The sequence below is a fragment of the Hylobates moloch genome, unplaced genomic scaffold, assembly GCF_009828535.3.
Source record: "Hylobates moloch isolate HMO894 unplaced genomic scaffold, HMol_V3 SCAFFOLD_14, whole genome shotgun sequence".
Classification (NCBI taxonomy): domain Eukaryota; kingdom Metazoa; phylum Chordata; class Mammalia; order Primates; family Hylobatidae; genus Hylobates; species Hylobates moloch.
Window position 1 is genome coordinate 34,021,936 of NW_026652289.1, and position 15,847 is coordinate 34,037,782.

General features: G+C 45.3%; 1 protein-coding gene across 5 annotated transcripts in view; it reads right to left on the reverse strand.

Moving 5' to 3' along the window:
* IGF1R (insulin like growth factor 1 receptor) overlaps nucleotides 1–15,847 on the reverse strand; it is a 310,252-nt gene that overhangs the window by 46,970 nt on the left and 247,435 nt on the right. For all 5 annotated transcript variants that reach the window (XM_032175300.2, XM_032175299.2, XM_058427622.1 and 2 more), the window contains 4 exons: nucleotides 15,221–15,369; nucleotides 12,535–12,679; nucleotides 3,234–3,448; nucleotides 722–848 (listed from right to left, as the gene is read on the reverse strand). In XM_032175300.2, coding sequence (XP_032031191.1) covers nucleotides 722–848; nucleotides 3,234–3,448; nucleotides 12,535–12,679; nucleotides 15,221–15,369 — 636 coding nt within the window. The remainder of the gene's footprint in view (nucleotides 1–721; nucleotides 849–3,233; nucleotides 3,449–12,534; nucleotides 12,680–15,220; nucleotides 15,370–15,847) is intronic.

Here is a 15,847-nt window from a genome sequence, read left to right on the forward strand (position 1 = left end):
TGGGTAAGGGGGATGGCTAAGTAGACCGGGGTAGCCACCTGGACATAGGAGGCAAAGGAAGGAAGAGGGAGACCAAACAGGGCTGCAGTCGGGAGGAATAAGCCTCGGCTGCTTAGATGGGTCAATGTCATGTGATCGCACAAGAAAAGCTCCCAACAGAGTCTGGGAGAAGTCACAAAAGGCTCAAGACATAAAGGTTGTTCTCTCTCCACTTTTCTTCGCTTGTTTGGAAGGCTCATGACCTAGAGCAGAGGGCCACAGCTTGGGAGAGGCACACACAGAGACAGACAGGAACAAGATGACACAAGAGAGCCATGTGCCTGCAGGGTGTTCCTGGAGTAGGCCTAGTGGGTAAGGAGGCTGAAATGGTATTTCAGTCAAGTCCCCCGTCATTGTTTATGAGTCTGGACTGACCTAATTCTGGAAAAAACAAGCTTTCCCCACTTTGGGTTTATTTTATTCAAACATCTCTAATCACTCACTAAAGAATGACAGGCCTCAAGCTAACACTTTCCCATTCGTGGCTGTCACTGGCTGTGACTGACATCACAGGGACAGCCCGACAGGGTGCACGAGGATGAAGTAGGGATGCTTGGCGTGGCTCTCCCTGGGGACTCTGCTGACCCCCTGTATTCAGCCAACCCATTCAAGGATCAAAAAACTGGCCTCTCCCATTCGTAGCCCTGTCAACAGAATGGCATCACCCAAAGCAGAAACTCACGCTTCCTTGTAGTAAACGGTGAAGCTGATGAGATCCCTGTAGTCAGGGGGCCGGTACCGGTGCCAGGTTATGATGATGCGATTCTTCCACGTGGTGGTGGAGGTGAAATGCAGGACGTCACTTTCACCTGGGGCACAGAGTACATCCGTGAGCGACAGAGATTCACGTGTCTCTGAAAAGCACCTGTCTTGCTCGGCACTGCTTCCCCCTTCCCCAAAGCTGGTTGTGTATGCTAAGCTCCCTTCTGGGCTTCCTAAGTGGCTTTCTCGTTTTCCACTAAGAAATCATACATTTCACTATGCAGAGCTCCAAGGGTTCCATCCTTTGTTTTAGGTCAATCAGTAACGCTGGCTACTTGCCCAGGGACTTGGACATGAACCTGGGTTTCCTAACCTGAAAACAAGGGGCGACTTCAGTGAACAACGTGAACTTATCTTTCTTCTCCATCCCTAAGATCCTGGCTATGGAACGGGGCCTCGTAAGGTGAAGGTGAGCCTTTAGGCTGCCCTGAAACGTCGTAGAGACGATGACACTTGTTCTGCAGTTGTGGCTATCTGCCTGTTCCTGTACAACCACCAAAGACAGGTAAGAGACTACAGGTGTGCCACAGAAAGGAACTTTTCTTGGTCTAAACTTGGTATCACACCGGAAGGACACAAGAACTCCTGTGAGGCCTCCAGCTAGGGCTGACAAACAATGGGAGGCTGGATTAAGCACTGACAAGAAGATTTCACTTGGCCAAGCCTCATGTGCTCTATGGGAAGTAGGCCTGGCTGGCGGGTATGGCGGGGAAGCTGTGCCAAGTCCCTCTCTTATTCCTTGGACCAAATTCAAACTATGGTAAGGACAAGGGGAAGACTGATGCCTGCCTACCCTGAGGAGACCCAGAGCTCTCTGACGAGTTGTCCTTTCGCCCTCTTATGTGCCTGAATCCCACTACACACTCAAGAGGTGAAGCAGAGGGACTGAACACAGTAAAAGAGCTAAGAAGTCTTTAGGACAAAATGTGCGCAACTGAGATCGGGAAATGTCACAGCTCCTGCTGAAGTGTTATTTAGAGAGGAAACCATGATTTTGCTTTCAAAAGAAAATAAATGGCTACTATATATTATGATCTGACAGGTCAGACTGGCTGACTCTAAGGAGAAAAGCACTCTGAAATACTCTCATCCATCCGATTTTACTATGCTCTGAACAGGGAATGAGGCATGGGCTTTGCAGGGACAGAGCGGGCAGGGGGCGGGGGGCGGTGCTGGTCGTAAGCCTGCTGGTCAGTCAGCATGCTTCCCTCTAAGATCCCCCAGGGCAAAAAGTGTCGCCAGGTAAATCCAGACACCAGCAAAACAAGCCAAAGCCAAACACGCATTGGTTCTCATTTGCCTCCTTGTAAGTGTGTCTGTGTGCACACGCACAAATCACCCTTCATCATACAAATTACTTTTTTTTCTAATACGCTTCCCTTACTGAAAGCCAAAGGTGAAAAGACAATTTACTTTTATAACCCTATCCAGCCAAAGAGAGCCACACCATTCTCAGCAGCCGTATTCTACACAGGGTTAGATAAGAAAGGCACTGCTGTACCTCTGATATGAGATCTTAAAGTTTTATAACCAGTACAAGGCTGTAATTATATTGTTCTCAATTTAAAAAGCAGTATCAACTCAGGGATGCAGGCTCACTCCATCTTTTTCATGTTGGGGTGGGAGAAACAAGGCGGCCGAGTTTAAGGGACAGGAAACCCGTGGCCCACAGGGGCTCTGCTTAGGGCAGAGCCCCTCCACCCCACAGGCCTGTGCTTCCCTTCTGTGGGAGCAGGAGGGTACAGCTCACAGGGCTGGAGCACACTGGCTCTTCCCTGAAAAATAATCAGCATGGTGGCTCACGCCTGTAATCCCAGCACTTTGGGAGGCTGAGGTAGGTGGATCATTTGAGGTCAGGAGTTTGAGACCAGCCTGGCCAACATGATGAACTCCCATCTCTACTAAAAATCCAAAAATTAGCTGGGCGTGGTGGCGGGTGTCTGTAATCTCAGCTACTCGGGAGGCTGAGACATGAGAATCGCTTGAACCGAGGAGTTGGAGGTTACAGTCAGCCAAGATCATGCCACTGCACTCTAGCCTGGGTGACAGAGTGAGACTCCATCTCAAAAAAAAAAAAAAAAAAAAGAAAAGAAAAGAAAAGAAAGAGATATAATCTAACTGTGCATCTGTGTATAAAAGGACATTTAACTGTGCATTCTGTAAGCAGCACTTTAAAGTTTGAGAACCTACTTATAAGTGTTTCACACACTCACAGAGATGTACAGAATTTATAAATATGAATACATCACGTATCTGCCCACTACTGATTGTGATGACATATAAGTAGGAGCAAAGTGCTAGTTAAGATGGTCTAGTGGTCCCCCATGTGAAACGAGGAGGGGCCGCAGAGGAAAGCTGCCATCACGCATGGGAGGAGGGTCTGCTGTTATCATGATGGTTGGGCCCACGGTGTTCTGGATGCTGTCACTCACAGGAGGCTCTCTCCCCGTTGTTCCTGGTGTTTATGTCCCCTTTGCTTTGGCGCCCTTTAGTCCCCGTCACTTCCTCCATGCGGTAAATTTCAGAAACACATAATTTGGGATTGAAAGCAAAGTACATTTTCCCTGCTTTGATGGTCAGGTTGCGGTGGTCCCAGTCCCACAGTTGCTGCAAGTTCTGGTTGTCAAGGACGTAGAAGGAGTAATTCCTAGAAGCACAGAAATCGATGTTAGCGCACCTGCCCTTGGCCACAGTCCCCTCTAGCCTGCTGGCCACGTACCACAGGTCCTCTTTGCCACCTGCTCCACAATACACTTCCTTTGCCAAAAAGAGATTTAGTTATTAACACTACAGGAGAACAGATAGTTGCTGTTAACAATGGCAACAACATGATTCAAGGATAACATATCAAAATCGGTAAGATGCTAATTAATTTTATGACCTCTATTACCATCAAATAATGCTTCTTGTACCAGAGGATGTTACTAGAATCATTCCCAAGAAATGCCTTTGGTTATTTTTCTCAGCCAGGTAATGTACAACGTGCTTGAAAGCAGTCCATGAGAGAACAGACATGCTCTGCTACCCAATCGGAACAGCATACACTTTGCTCTAAAGTCTCCCATTATCCATGGAAGTAAATCCTGCCCATGCCCAATCAGCAGCATGATGCGATAGGAGATAGCTTGAGACAGGGAGACAAGCTTGTGGGGGGTCAACCCTGGGCCTTCTCCCTCCCCCATTCATCTTTCATTCTGAGAAGCCCCAGCTCCAGTCCCCGGAGATGTGGGGGAGGAGGAAGAGCCGCTAACAGGCAGTGCCCTCCGGCCTCTCATCCAGGCAGGAGGACTCGGAGTCCAACACAGTGGTTCTCCAAGTTCAGTGCGCACAAAGCTTGTTTGCAAAGTGCTGGGCCCCACCCCCAGAGCTTCTGATTCAGCTGGGGTGGGCAAAGAATCTGCATTTATCACAAGTGCCAGGTGGTGCTGACCCCTGCTGTGGTCCCTGGACCACACGTGGAGAACCAGCAATCTAGGAGAGGCTGAGTTCCAGTGAGGTGGTGGAGGACCAAAGCCCACCAAACCAGACGTGGCTTCTGCCCCACAGGGTGTGCACACGAGCAGCGGATCCAACCAGCACAGGAAGCCGTTCTACTGGCTACCCAGACGGCAGGACAAGTCCATCCCTGGAGAGGCAAGAAAGCAGACGGCCGCGGCTTGGGTCTAGAGAAAGATGCCTGCAGTGGGCCTTTCTCTCTGGCCCCCCCAGGAAGGCAGCAGACAATGCCAGGGCTGATAATCTGAGTCCTCTGTGCTGATGGGCCCGATCCCCACGGACCGTGAATCCTTCCTCTCCTCTTCCTGCTCTGCTTCTTACTAAGTTTAGGAATCAGTGCAGTACTTTGAGTGATTTCTAAGATCCACTCACAGATCTAATGTATAAACACACAAAGGAGAAAAGACCCTGCCCCTCCCTGCAGAGCCAGCACAGCCAGGACAGAACAGAACCCCCAAGCCTTCCTCTGCCCTGGAGGCTATGTCCACTGGGGATCTCTCTGCATCTGCTGAGGGTCTTCACTTACACCCAAACCAGGACCTCTAACCAGCTGGTCAACCCTCAGCCTGATTCTCATTTGCAGTAAAGCACAAGTTATGGTTACAATGCTGCCAAGCAGCCCTGTAACATTTTCCTGAACATTCACAAAGGGAGGTCAGACCAGGAGGGAGTTCAGAGACTGGGACCCAGGACCAGAGATGCCATTAATGAGCTGCACAGCCACGTGCAGGTCCGTTAGTGCTATTTGTAGCCCTGTTTACTCACTCGTAGGACAAGCGGAATACACAGGTGACATCTAAGCTCCCTGTCTACTTTAAGAATGCCCAGAAGGAGTCACAGAGCCGCCACGGAATCCGCCCCACAAGCCTGAAGCCCAACCCTTTCCTGAGCACTGGACTCTCTGTCCACACAAGTGCTGGGGGTGGAGGTGGGAGTCCTGCCAGCACAGAGGTGCAGTGAACACACAAGTGAGTCGAAAGACAGAGCCTCTGAAGCTAAGTCAGGCTCCTCACAAGCCCATCTTTAGGCCTCTGGACAGATTAGTGGCCACCAAACCGGTAGCAAAAACTTGCGAGTCAACAATTCTTTCCTTTCAGTAAGGGCTCACTCCTGAACACATAGCTATCCTGGAAAAGCAGCATAAGACATTGTCCAAATGATCCCAGATCTGGTCAGTGCAACACAAGGCGTGTTTCCTGGGGAGCAGTGCTAGGATATGGCCCAGCTGGCGCTACTGTTGCTGGGGGTAGGCCCCATCCACACCTGCTGTTTCTCACTACCAGGCTGCAGGTGACACTGCTAGAGGTCAGAAGGGCTCCATGCAGTCATACAACGGAGGGAGGGATGGAGTGGAAATGGATGTATCCTATCATAAGCCCATTCTTGCTCATGGAGTTTCTCTGGCTCCAAAGGAGACTCTGCAGTGATGCACCCCCAAATGTCGGGCTGCTTCCAGGTACTTGAGTTAGTGTTATGGGACAAAATCTCCCCGTTGGTGAGGAAACCTCTCGGCTGCCGGTAAGGACCAATTAATCAGGCCAAACGTCCATCTACACCCAGAACCAGGCCTCTTTTAGTAAACTAATTTCACTAGCAGGGAACAGAACCACACCAAAAACACCTTCTGAACAAAACATTCTTCTCCCCCAAAGGAGGAAGCATGAATTATAAATCAGGAATTTGACAAATGAATGGCAGGCACACTGAAATTCTGTGTATTTGATTAATCACGTTGAAAAGCAAGATTATCTTTTTACAGTAAACACAAACATTTTTTACAATCATTGAAGAGACTGGGAGCCAGGATACCAATATCAATGAAACCCAGGCATTACGGAGCCTGTGGAAGCTAAAGAAAAATAAAAATAAAACCCTTGTCAAAATAATAATCAAGCCATTCATGAGCTGCCTGTCAATACCATGCTTGTTTTTGCAGCCACAGCTTGGGGCAAGGCTCCCCGCAAAATTCCTGCCATGATTAGGTGAGAATTAAGAGAAGGTAAAAGGCAGAGACCTGTCTGCACATCTTTAAAATGTGCATAAACTAAAGTTATCATTGTTTCCTAAAGAAAAAGACTACTTAAGTAAATTACTCAGTAAATGTGATTTCCTAATTGTTTCTAAGCTTACTGCCTTTACATTCAAAGAATGCTTTTAAAAATTAGGTTGTTTTGTTTTTTTCTTGAGACAAGGTCTCACTCTGTAATCCAGGCTGGAGTGCAGTGGCACGGTGACAGATCACTGCAGCCTCAACCTCCCAGGCTCAAGCTATCCTCCTACCTCAGCCTCCCAAGTAGCTGGGACCATAGGTATGCCCCATCATGCCTGGTTTTCTTTTTTTTTTTTTTTTTAAGAGCTGGTATCTCACCTATGTTGCCCTGCCTGGTCTCAAACTCCTGGGCTCAACCAATCCCTTGCCACAGTCTTCCAAAGTGCTGGGATTACAGATGTGAGCCACCGCACCTGACCAGTTACTTATTTTTCTTCGGCTTCCATATGCTCTATGATATCCAGATTTTATTGATATTGGTATCCTGGTTCTCAGCCTTCTCTGTGTTGTAAAAAATGTTTGTTTCTACACTTGGGTAGGCCCTATCTCCCAATCTGTAGACCACACAGGATGGGAACAGTTGGTTATCTTTCTGAGGACATCTCTATGTTATCTCTATCGATATTTGAGTGGTGAAAACAGCCCCTGGTACAGGGTTCAGAGCACTCCATCTGGGAATCCCAAGGTCAGGTCTGAGCCTCATCTCCAGCATTTACTGAGGAACAACTCTGGGCAAAAGATTTATTCAGCTGTCCCAGGCTGGAGTCTCTCAGCTGCAAACTGGGGGTGTCTTCCTTGCTTTTCTGGCCCTGAGGCCAGTTGGAAGAATTGGATGGGCTAAACATAAAAGGATATCGTGAGCTTTTAATCACCCCACAAAAGTGCAGGGTGACCTGTGCTACTCTCTGAAGTGTGAAAGTCCCCTGGAACAAAGTCTCAGAACAGGAAGGTCCTGTGCCCTGATAAATGGAGCTGAACCCAAGCTCTCCAGCCTACAGAGGTAGGAAGGGACAGTCTCCCCATTTTCAGTGCTTGCTGACATATTGAAAACAATTCTGCAATTATACAACCAATCATTCCAGTTCCTTTCTTAGAGGAGAAAACTGCCTTTTCACGGCAGTCTCTAGGGGGCATCAGAACCCAGGACACAGGCTGTCATCAGCAACAGAGCCATCTGCAACTGATAAGAGTATTCGGCCTTTTTTTTTTTTTTTTGCCTTTCTGCAGATGCTCCCACGAAGCCGTCTGCAAACGGGCTGGTTTATATCATGTCCACTCTCCCCCAAATCCAATATTTACATCAACCTTAGGGGTTCGGCAAGGGTGGCTATGTCTATCTAGGTGGAACCAGGCACCATACAGATATTCAGAAATGTTTCCTCTTTGTTAGGTGTTTCTTAGAAATAGCTTTACTTCTGAAGTATAATCTGCCTATCAAGTATTCACCCATCAGGCCGGGCACGGTGGTTCACACTTGTAATCCCAGCACTTTGGGAGGCTGAGGCGGGCAGATCAAGAGGTCAGAAGATTGAGACCATCCTGGCTAACACGGTGAAACCCTGTCTCTACAAAAAATTAGCCAGGTGTGGTGGCGGGCGCCTGTAATCCCAGCTACTCAGGAGGCTGGGGCAGGAGAATGGTGTGAACCCGGGAGGCGGAGCTTGCAGTGAGCCGAGATCGCGCCACTGCACTCCAGCCTGGGTGACAGAGCGAGACTCCATCTCAAAAAAAAAAAAAAAAAAAAAAAATTCACCCATCATTCCATGAGCTTCCGTAAATTTACACAACTGTCCAACCATCACCACTACTCAGTTTCAGAACATTTCCATCATCCAAGAGTTCCCTCATTCCCACTGGTGGTCAATCTCCACCTCTTCCCTGAAGCCATCCCTGGTCTGCTTTGTCTCTATAGTTTTGCCTTTTCTGCACATTACATACGAATGAGTCATACAATATGTAGCCTTTTGTGTCTGGATTTTTTCTTTTCACTTAGCCTAACGTTTTAGAGGTTCACCCATGTTGTAACACGTGTCATACTTCACATCTTTTTACTGTTGAGTAGTCAGTTGTCCTTTGTGCCACATTCCATTTATCCATTTATCTTTCTATCCACTCATCTGTTGATGGACATCCGAATGGTTTCCAGCGGGTCTTTCTTTTGGCCTGGGGGTCGGGGGAGTCCCGGGAGGCTATTGTGAGTAATACTGCTACCAACATTCATACACAAGTCTTGTGTGGGCCTGTTTTCATTTCTCTTGGGTGGATCCTGGAATTGCTGGCTCACAGGGTTGAGTGTATATTTTCCAAAAATCCCAGGGAAATGTGAAAAAGCGGCCATGTTTCAGCCTAACCTTAGAGCTCCAAGAAGGTATTACAAAGCACTGTGTGTTGCAAAGTCAAGTGGTAGGAACAAAAGCATAGAAATGCCTATCCGCGAATTTCAATTCTTTTAACTCACCACCCTCCATCTACTTTTTCCTTCTTCTTTTCAAGGCAACAATCCTTGGTAGCACCAAAGAATGTGAAATTTTAACTCCTTAGTTATCTGATGCCATCAGGAAACAAGATTGTCCAAACGAGGGGATTTTCCAGATAGTGAAAATATTCTCTTACTCAAGAGCTTAAAAATTAGCTATTTTATAAAAATCGTGTACATGTGGATTACAAAACCTGTTTCCTTTGTAAACAGCAGAGCGGCCTTGATTTTCTTAATGTCTAAGGTCATTACTCTAGAAATACACCCTAGTGGTGTCCTTGAGGAAACCATGGCTATGGCTTTTGTAACTGGGTTACAAAATCAGCTCACACTGAGTGCGATATAAAAGTCAACAGGCTCTGAGTGAGGAATAAGAGCTCTACTCTAGGTAAAATGCTTGAATTTTCTGTTCTGGATGGCTCAGGAGACTTTTTGAGAGGGATCTCAGTGACATTTTGGAAAGCCCAGGTTGTCAGAGTTGAAGGATCTCTGTACGTTGAATTGTTCTGTTCTCCATCAAAAACAAAAGGCTACGGAACAGAACTTTCATCCTATTGAACCAAATGGAAACATTTATGTTATCACTGGCTATAAAAGAAGTTCAAGAAGGCTGGGCGTGGTGGCTGAAGCCTGTAATCCCAGCACACTGGGAGGCTGAGGCGGGTGGATCACAAGGTCAGGAGTTCGAGACCAGCCTGACCAACATGGTGAAAGCCCATCTCTACTAAAAGTACAAAAATAAGCTGGGGGTGGTGGTGTGTGCCAGTAATCCCAGTTATTCAGGAGGCTGAAGCAGGAGAATTGCTTGAACCCAGGAGGCAGAGGTTGCAGTGAGCCGAGACAGCGCCACTACACTCCAGCCTGGGCAACACAGCAAGATTCCACCTCAAAAAAAAAAAAAAAAAAAAAAAAAAAAGTTCAAGAAAATAGTGTGACATGTGTAACAACATGGATGAACCTCTAAAACATTAGGCAGCAGTGTGAGGGGAAAATATTTAGGAAAAAAACCCGTCAAAGTGCTTTGTGATATGCACATGGGAAGAAATGAAGGGATAAAGCAGTGGTTTCCAATCTTTGCTGCTTGCTGAAGTGCCTAGGGATCTTTAGACAAGCACTGATTCCTGGATCCTAACGCCAAACGCTCCTATTGAATTTGGGTGGGGGTGCAACTTGGACATCAGGATTTCTCAACTCCACCCCTGCCCCCACCCCCAATGATTCCATAATGTGTAGCAAAGTTTGAGAAACACTGGGATAAAAGCTATCTTGACTTAAACCAAAAGTATACCGAAATAAAAATTTCAGACAGCTCTGCTAACACCACTCTATTCAAAAGCCTTGAATACGTTCCATGGTCTACCTAAATTATAACCCTTCATACCTGGGTGCAAAACATCTTACGTAACTCTAGTGCCACCCACCTCTCCAGTGTTAGTTGCCCAACAGGCCCCAGGATGCCCCAACTCGTTGCCTTTGCTCCTGCCACCCTACCTTGAATTGCCTTTCTTCACTTCAATCCTCTGCTTTCCCCAAGTTGTTCCCGAAAGCCTTCAAGGCCCATCTCAAATGCCACCTCTTGTCAGAAGCCTGTCTGATCTTCTCAGGTATCTGGCTCTTCTCCATGCCTAGGGCACATTTCTTTCTTTCCCTTGTATCACTGTGCAAGTTCTGCTTTGCACTGCTGATGTTTATCTGACTATCGTATCCTGCCCTTCTCTTTCTTGCTCTGACTCTTCCCTTCTTGCAGAAGAAGTGAGGGCAGCTAGTGAAGGGGCCAGACCTAATTCTGTCCCTGAGTCTAAGGAGAAATGAATAGCTGAGGTGTTACTAGCGGTCAACACCTGAATCAAAGAGAGCTCTTGGGGAGTTCATCATCGTGAGGATGGGCTATACCTTCGTGGTCATGGGCCAGGAAGATGGGGTGAGAGAAAACTTCCCATTGAGAGGTGAAAGATTCTTAAGCGCCCGAGCTCAAGAGACAGCCTCTTAGAAAGCAGCACGCAGGAATGAAAGGCTGGAGCCAGCATCCTTGGAGCTGCAGGGCTGCTGGGGAGCAGCAGCAGCAGGGAAAACCCAAGGCCCACTTGCCCTCCCCTGCATCTAAAATGGTAAGAGCAGGCCAGGGGCCCAGGCTTACCCGGAAAGCCTCCCAAACACCTGAGCACACATCCTTAAAAAGATTTTGCTGATGCTTCAGGTTTTATGCAAGTTTCAGATAATGAGAAAGACATCATAAATATTCTTGCAAATAAAAATCAGGCTTTAATTTCTAACTACATTTAAGTGCACAATACTTAGTTAACACTCCATGAAAAGGTAATCACATAATTCCTAATAGAAATTAATTAAACTGTCCTCTCAGCATTCACCTCTATGTCTATCATTTGTTTAGTCTAGAAAAAAAAAAAGATATATCATTAAGCAACAGGAAAATTTGACAGCTACTAATCTGCTAAAGAAGAAGAGCTCACAGACACCCAAGATTCCAGAAACACAAATCTACCTAGAAAAAAAAAAAAGCGGAAAAAAAAATTCATTTTAAAATTTAATACAACAAATAATAATCATCACCTTAAATTGGTAGGGCCTCAGCTTGCCAGGTAAGTGACTGAGGAGTCTGGGGCTGGGCGCAGTGGCAGCCTCCTTCAATTTGCAATGAGAGTTTTTTAAGGATTGGCGTTCCCAGTGGGGAGGACACTGTGCTTTTCAAGGATGGAATGAAGAGATGCCCGCTCTCGTTAGCTCTATCAGATGATGGAATTTTAAGAATTTAAGACTGACCAAGAGTTAGTCTGAGAAAAACAGGGAGGCTGTAAAGAAACCCTTACGCAGTAACTTTATCCAGTTGGGGCAGATAAATCAGCAAAGACAACCTTTCCCATGACCTTCTCGCCTCTTTTTTTCCTAAATTATTTTCCCAAATTCTCTTTAGAAGGAATTCACTCCTTAATTGTTAACTCCTTTTATTTTGAAGCATTCGCTTAAAGCCTGGCAAGAGTCGTATTTAAAAGGGAGAGTTTTGAAGAGAAAAGTACATATGCAAAGGTACACACAGGCTGACGGCTGGAAAGCAATTGTGCATGCAACAAGCACCGGCTTTTATCCTCCAGTGAAAAGCCCATGGTTATTTTAAAACCCCTATCACAAAGCAGGCCTGTGCCAAGGCAATAATTCTATCAATAGTGCAAATCCTGTAAACTAATCAATAGAAACAATCTCATGAATCCGGATTTCTTTATAACGAAACAAACCGCCCATGCTCCTCCAATGCTCTCACTTCCAGTATCTTAAAAGATGGAGTAGTTGTGCGTAATAGAGTCCAGCATCCTGAGGCAGATGAGGGTCGTGCGAACAATGATTTCACAGGGAGGTGAGCACTCCGGACCAACTGCTGTCACTCTTGGCAGAAAAGCCCCAAGTGCATCCCCGTCTGCCATCTCACTGGTCACAGTCAGACACGCAACCCTTGACTGATGAGGCAAAATCCAGTAAGGGTGAAAACATCTCTGTTTTCCAAAACAGCAACCTCCTAAGACTGGAGAATCATGACTCTACCCAAGACCTACTCGAGCGGCACAGGCAATACGGCAGCTTCTTCCTTTCTTCTATTTAACAAGGCAGGGAGGGCTCTTACCTCAGCAACACAGTTTTATACGCGTGCTGCTTATTTTGTAACAGGAGAACGTCAGCTCATGAAATTTGGGGCACTTACCCTTCTAGCTGCTCCTCTCCTAAGATGAGGCGAAGGTTTTTTAGGAAGGACAAGGAGACCAAGGCATGAGAATGGCGGATCTTCACGTAGCCCGTCACCACCTCGATGAGCCCCATGAAGTTCTCCAGTTCTGAAGCAATGTTATCTACATTGAAAGGGGATCGTGTCACTGTGTGCTCACTTGCTGTAAGGGTGACATACTTGGATTCTTACAAACACAAGTGAGAACAATTCGATGGCAGATGCCCCGAGATGCTCATGCTCCCAGCACAGGACTGGCCATTCCCTGGCTTGACTCTCAACAACGACTCCTGGAATGAGGCCTCCCAGCCAGGGGAAGGCAGGTTTCTGGGAGGCTGGAGGGGCACTGCAGCTCCCAAGATGATTAACAAAACATAAAATCATAAATACCAGACTGCCAATTAGCTAAGGCTGACAAATGTAGGGAACGTCTTTTAATATGCTCTGTCAACAGACAGTATGGCCTCCACAGTACAAGGGCATGACTAAAACAACACTCCGTCTCATTAGGAACTGCCTTTGCTGCTTTTCTAATTCCTAAGATACAGGGATCTATATTTAAAGGTTCCATTTATACTAAGACTAGAAGAAAATATACCAAAATGTTAACAATGGCTATCTATGAGGGATTTTTAAAAATTCACTTCTGCATTGCTAAGTTTCCTATAATATTTATGTATTGCTTTTATAACTAGAAAATAGTTGGAAAAATAGTTGCTAATAAAGACGTACAAACATAATATGCAAACAACAGGTTTCATCTTGTTTAGTCTACCTTTTTCTCATAGTAAATAAAAATCAATTTTCAGTTCAATTAATGCTAAAATTATAATAAAGACTATAATGAATTGGGTGTAGTTCAATTAATGGGATTTTACTGTGTATAATTTATGAAGATATATTTAATAAAAGGCTCTATTTTGCTTTGAGTTGATACAATAAATAATAAGGGTACTAATGGATAAAGCCCTACATCTAATTTAATTTAATAGCTTTCCAAGAAAAGTTGAAGGGAAATTCAAGTTGGAAAGATGAGAGGTTGCGTGCAGCTCATGTTTTAAGGAAGAGATCCTGAATTTTAAACGTGGGACAGGAAGCATGCCTTAGTCAAGATCAGGAAATTTCCCCTCTAATGAGATGTCCCGTCATCCTAAATCCAATCTATTTCCTGCAATGGATATAAACCGGAAGACATATTTCATCAGCATGCATAAATATGTACCAATTCCTTCATAAATGATACTTCTCCATGGGTTTAATTCACAAATTCAAATTTTATCTTCAGGACAAGAAGATAAAAAAGTTTAGGCACTCAAAAGGTATGTTCTAGGGATAAGCAAATTAAAAGTAGATGAGGAAATGCAGACACAGCCAAAAGAATTAAACTTCAGAAGAACCATAAAGTAAGGAAGCCCTAGTTGTGGGGAACAGAGTTATCTCCATCATGGAGGGCTGGGAGTGGGTGTATTGTGAACAGCAACAAGAGATATCAACAAATTCGGAAGAACTAAGCAAAAACTTGTTTCTGTCCTTTCTAAACCTGAAGAATAGAGTTTACTCACTTAACAAATATTAAAGAAAAGCACATTCTCAAAATACATTATTTTTCCTCTCAAACTGTACAACAAAAAAAAATTCTTCATAAAAGGATTTCCCCCCAAAATTCCTTTCAGCTTCAAAGCCTTTTTTACGATATTTATTCCAGCTTATAAAACTATCAGTACTTTGACCAAGTGGTCCCAGTGGCAGAGAATTTATGGCACCATTACTAGAAGCCCTTGGCAATGAAAAATCAGAAGTGAAAAGATTTTTAAAATTATCCAGGCATGGCAGTGTGTGCCTGTAGTCCCAGCAATGTGGGAGGCTGAGCAGAAGGACTGTCTGAGACCAGGAGTTCCAGGTTACAGTGAGCTATGATTGTGCCACTGCACTCCAGCCTGGGTGATACAGTGAGATCCTGTCTCAAAACAAAACCAAAAAACAAACACACAAAAAACCAAAGAAGTGAAGAGATCATAGGCTAAGTCAGTGGGAAATCCTTTGCACAAATCCAACTTAGAAGCAACTTACCAGGAATGCCATCTGCTGCAAATAAAGGTCATTGTACAGGAGGTGAGACTGAAACTTTATGTACACAATGATACACATTTGTATCCTTTTGTCTCTCACAAGTAAATTTGGAAATCTAGCATTCTTTTGGACTTCATAAAATTTTAACGTGATATCACTAAACTTCCCTTTGCTCAGTCTTCTCAGTACATTCAAGTAACCAAAACTCTTCAGACTTGAAAGATGTGTCGATTTGGCTACAGCTGGAGTCTGCTGGAGTCTGCTGAGTCACACGTCTGATCCAATGGTCTCTTCTGGGGTTTGTATGTGTCAGGGCTTGCCTCTCCTATGCAAGATGTGACTAACAAAAAGATGAGTGATGACCCTCTTTACAGGAATAAATGATGTGCCAATGGCTAAAAAACAGACTGCCTTTCAATCTGTTTTTTTATCTTTCAGGGAAACTCAAAGAAGAGACGTCACGCATGAGGCTTACACACCATGTTGTTTATCTAAGCCCATATTTTAGTGGTGACTCAGGGACGCGAGCATGAAAAGCATCAACAAAAGAAAACCATGAGATCTAGCCATTGTTCCAGTGGGATGGAATACTTACTCCCCCGGCGGATGTTGATGAGCAAATTGCCCTTGAAGATGGTGCATCCTTGGAGCATCTGAGCAGAAGTAACAGAATCAATGGTCTTTGTTTTCTTTTCTTCCTCACAGACCTTGGGGCAAGGACCTTCACAAGGGATGCAGTACATGCTGTTGAAGGAAAAAAAAAAATCAAAAACACAGATAATTGAGTCTGTCTTCTTGCATTAAAAAAAAATAAGGATACGCTTTTTATTGTTATTACAACATGCATTAGAAAAAGCAACTGTTTTGAAGTGTTCATGTGGTCACATGGTATCTCATCCCCAAGCCCACCCAAGATAAGCCACTCACATTGCAACCAAAAGGAGAAAGAGCCTACAAAGGAAGAGCGTGTTGCTTGCTTCCAGACAAAATACATGATGCATCCTCAAGGCATTTGTGTATCATAGGCTGTTGACTGGTGAGCCAGCTGGTTCCATGTGGGAGAGACAGTGTTGCAGAAAGGAAGCTCTGGGGGTTCTGGAGGAAAACAGAGCTGCTTTCTGATATTGTGACCCTCGCCTGTGTACCTGTAGGAGTAGCTAGGAGAGAAGACAGGGACAGCAAAGGGACTGTAGTGTCTCTGCCTAACAGTAGTCTAGCTCCT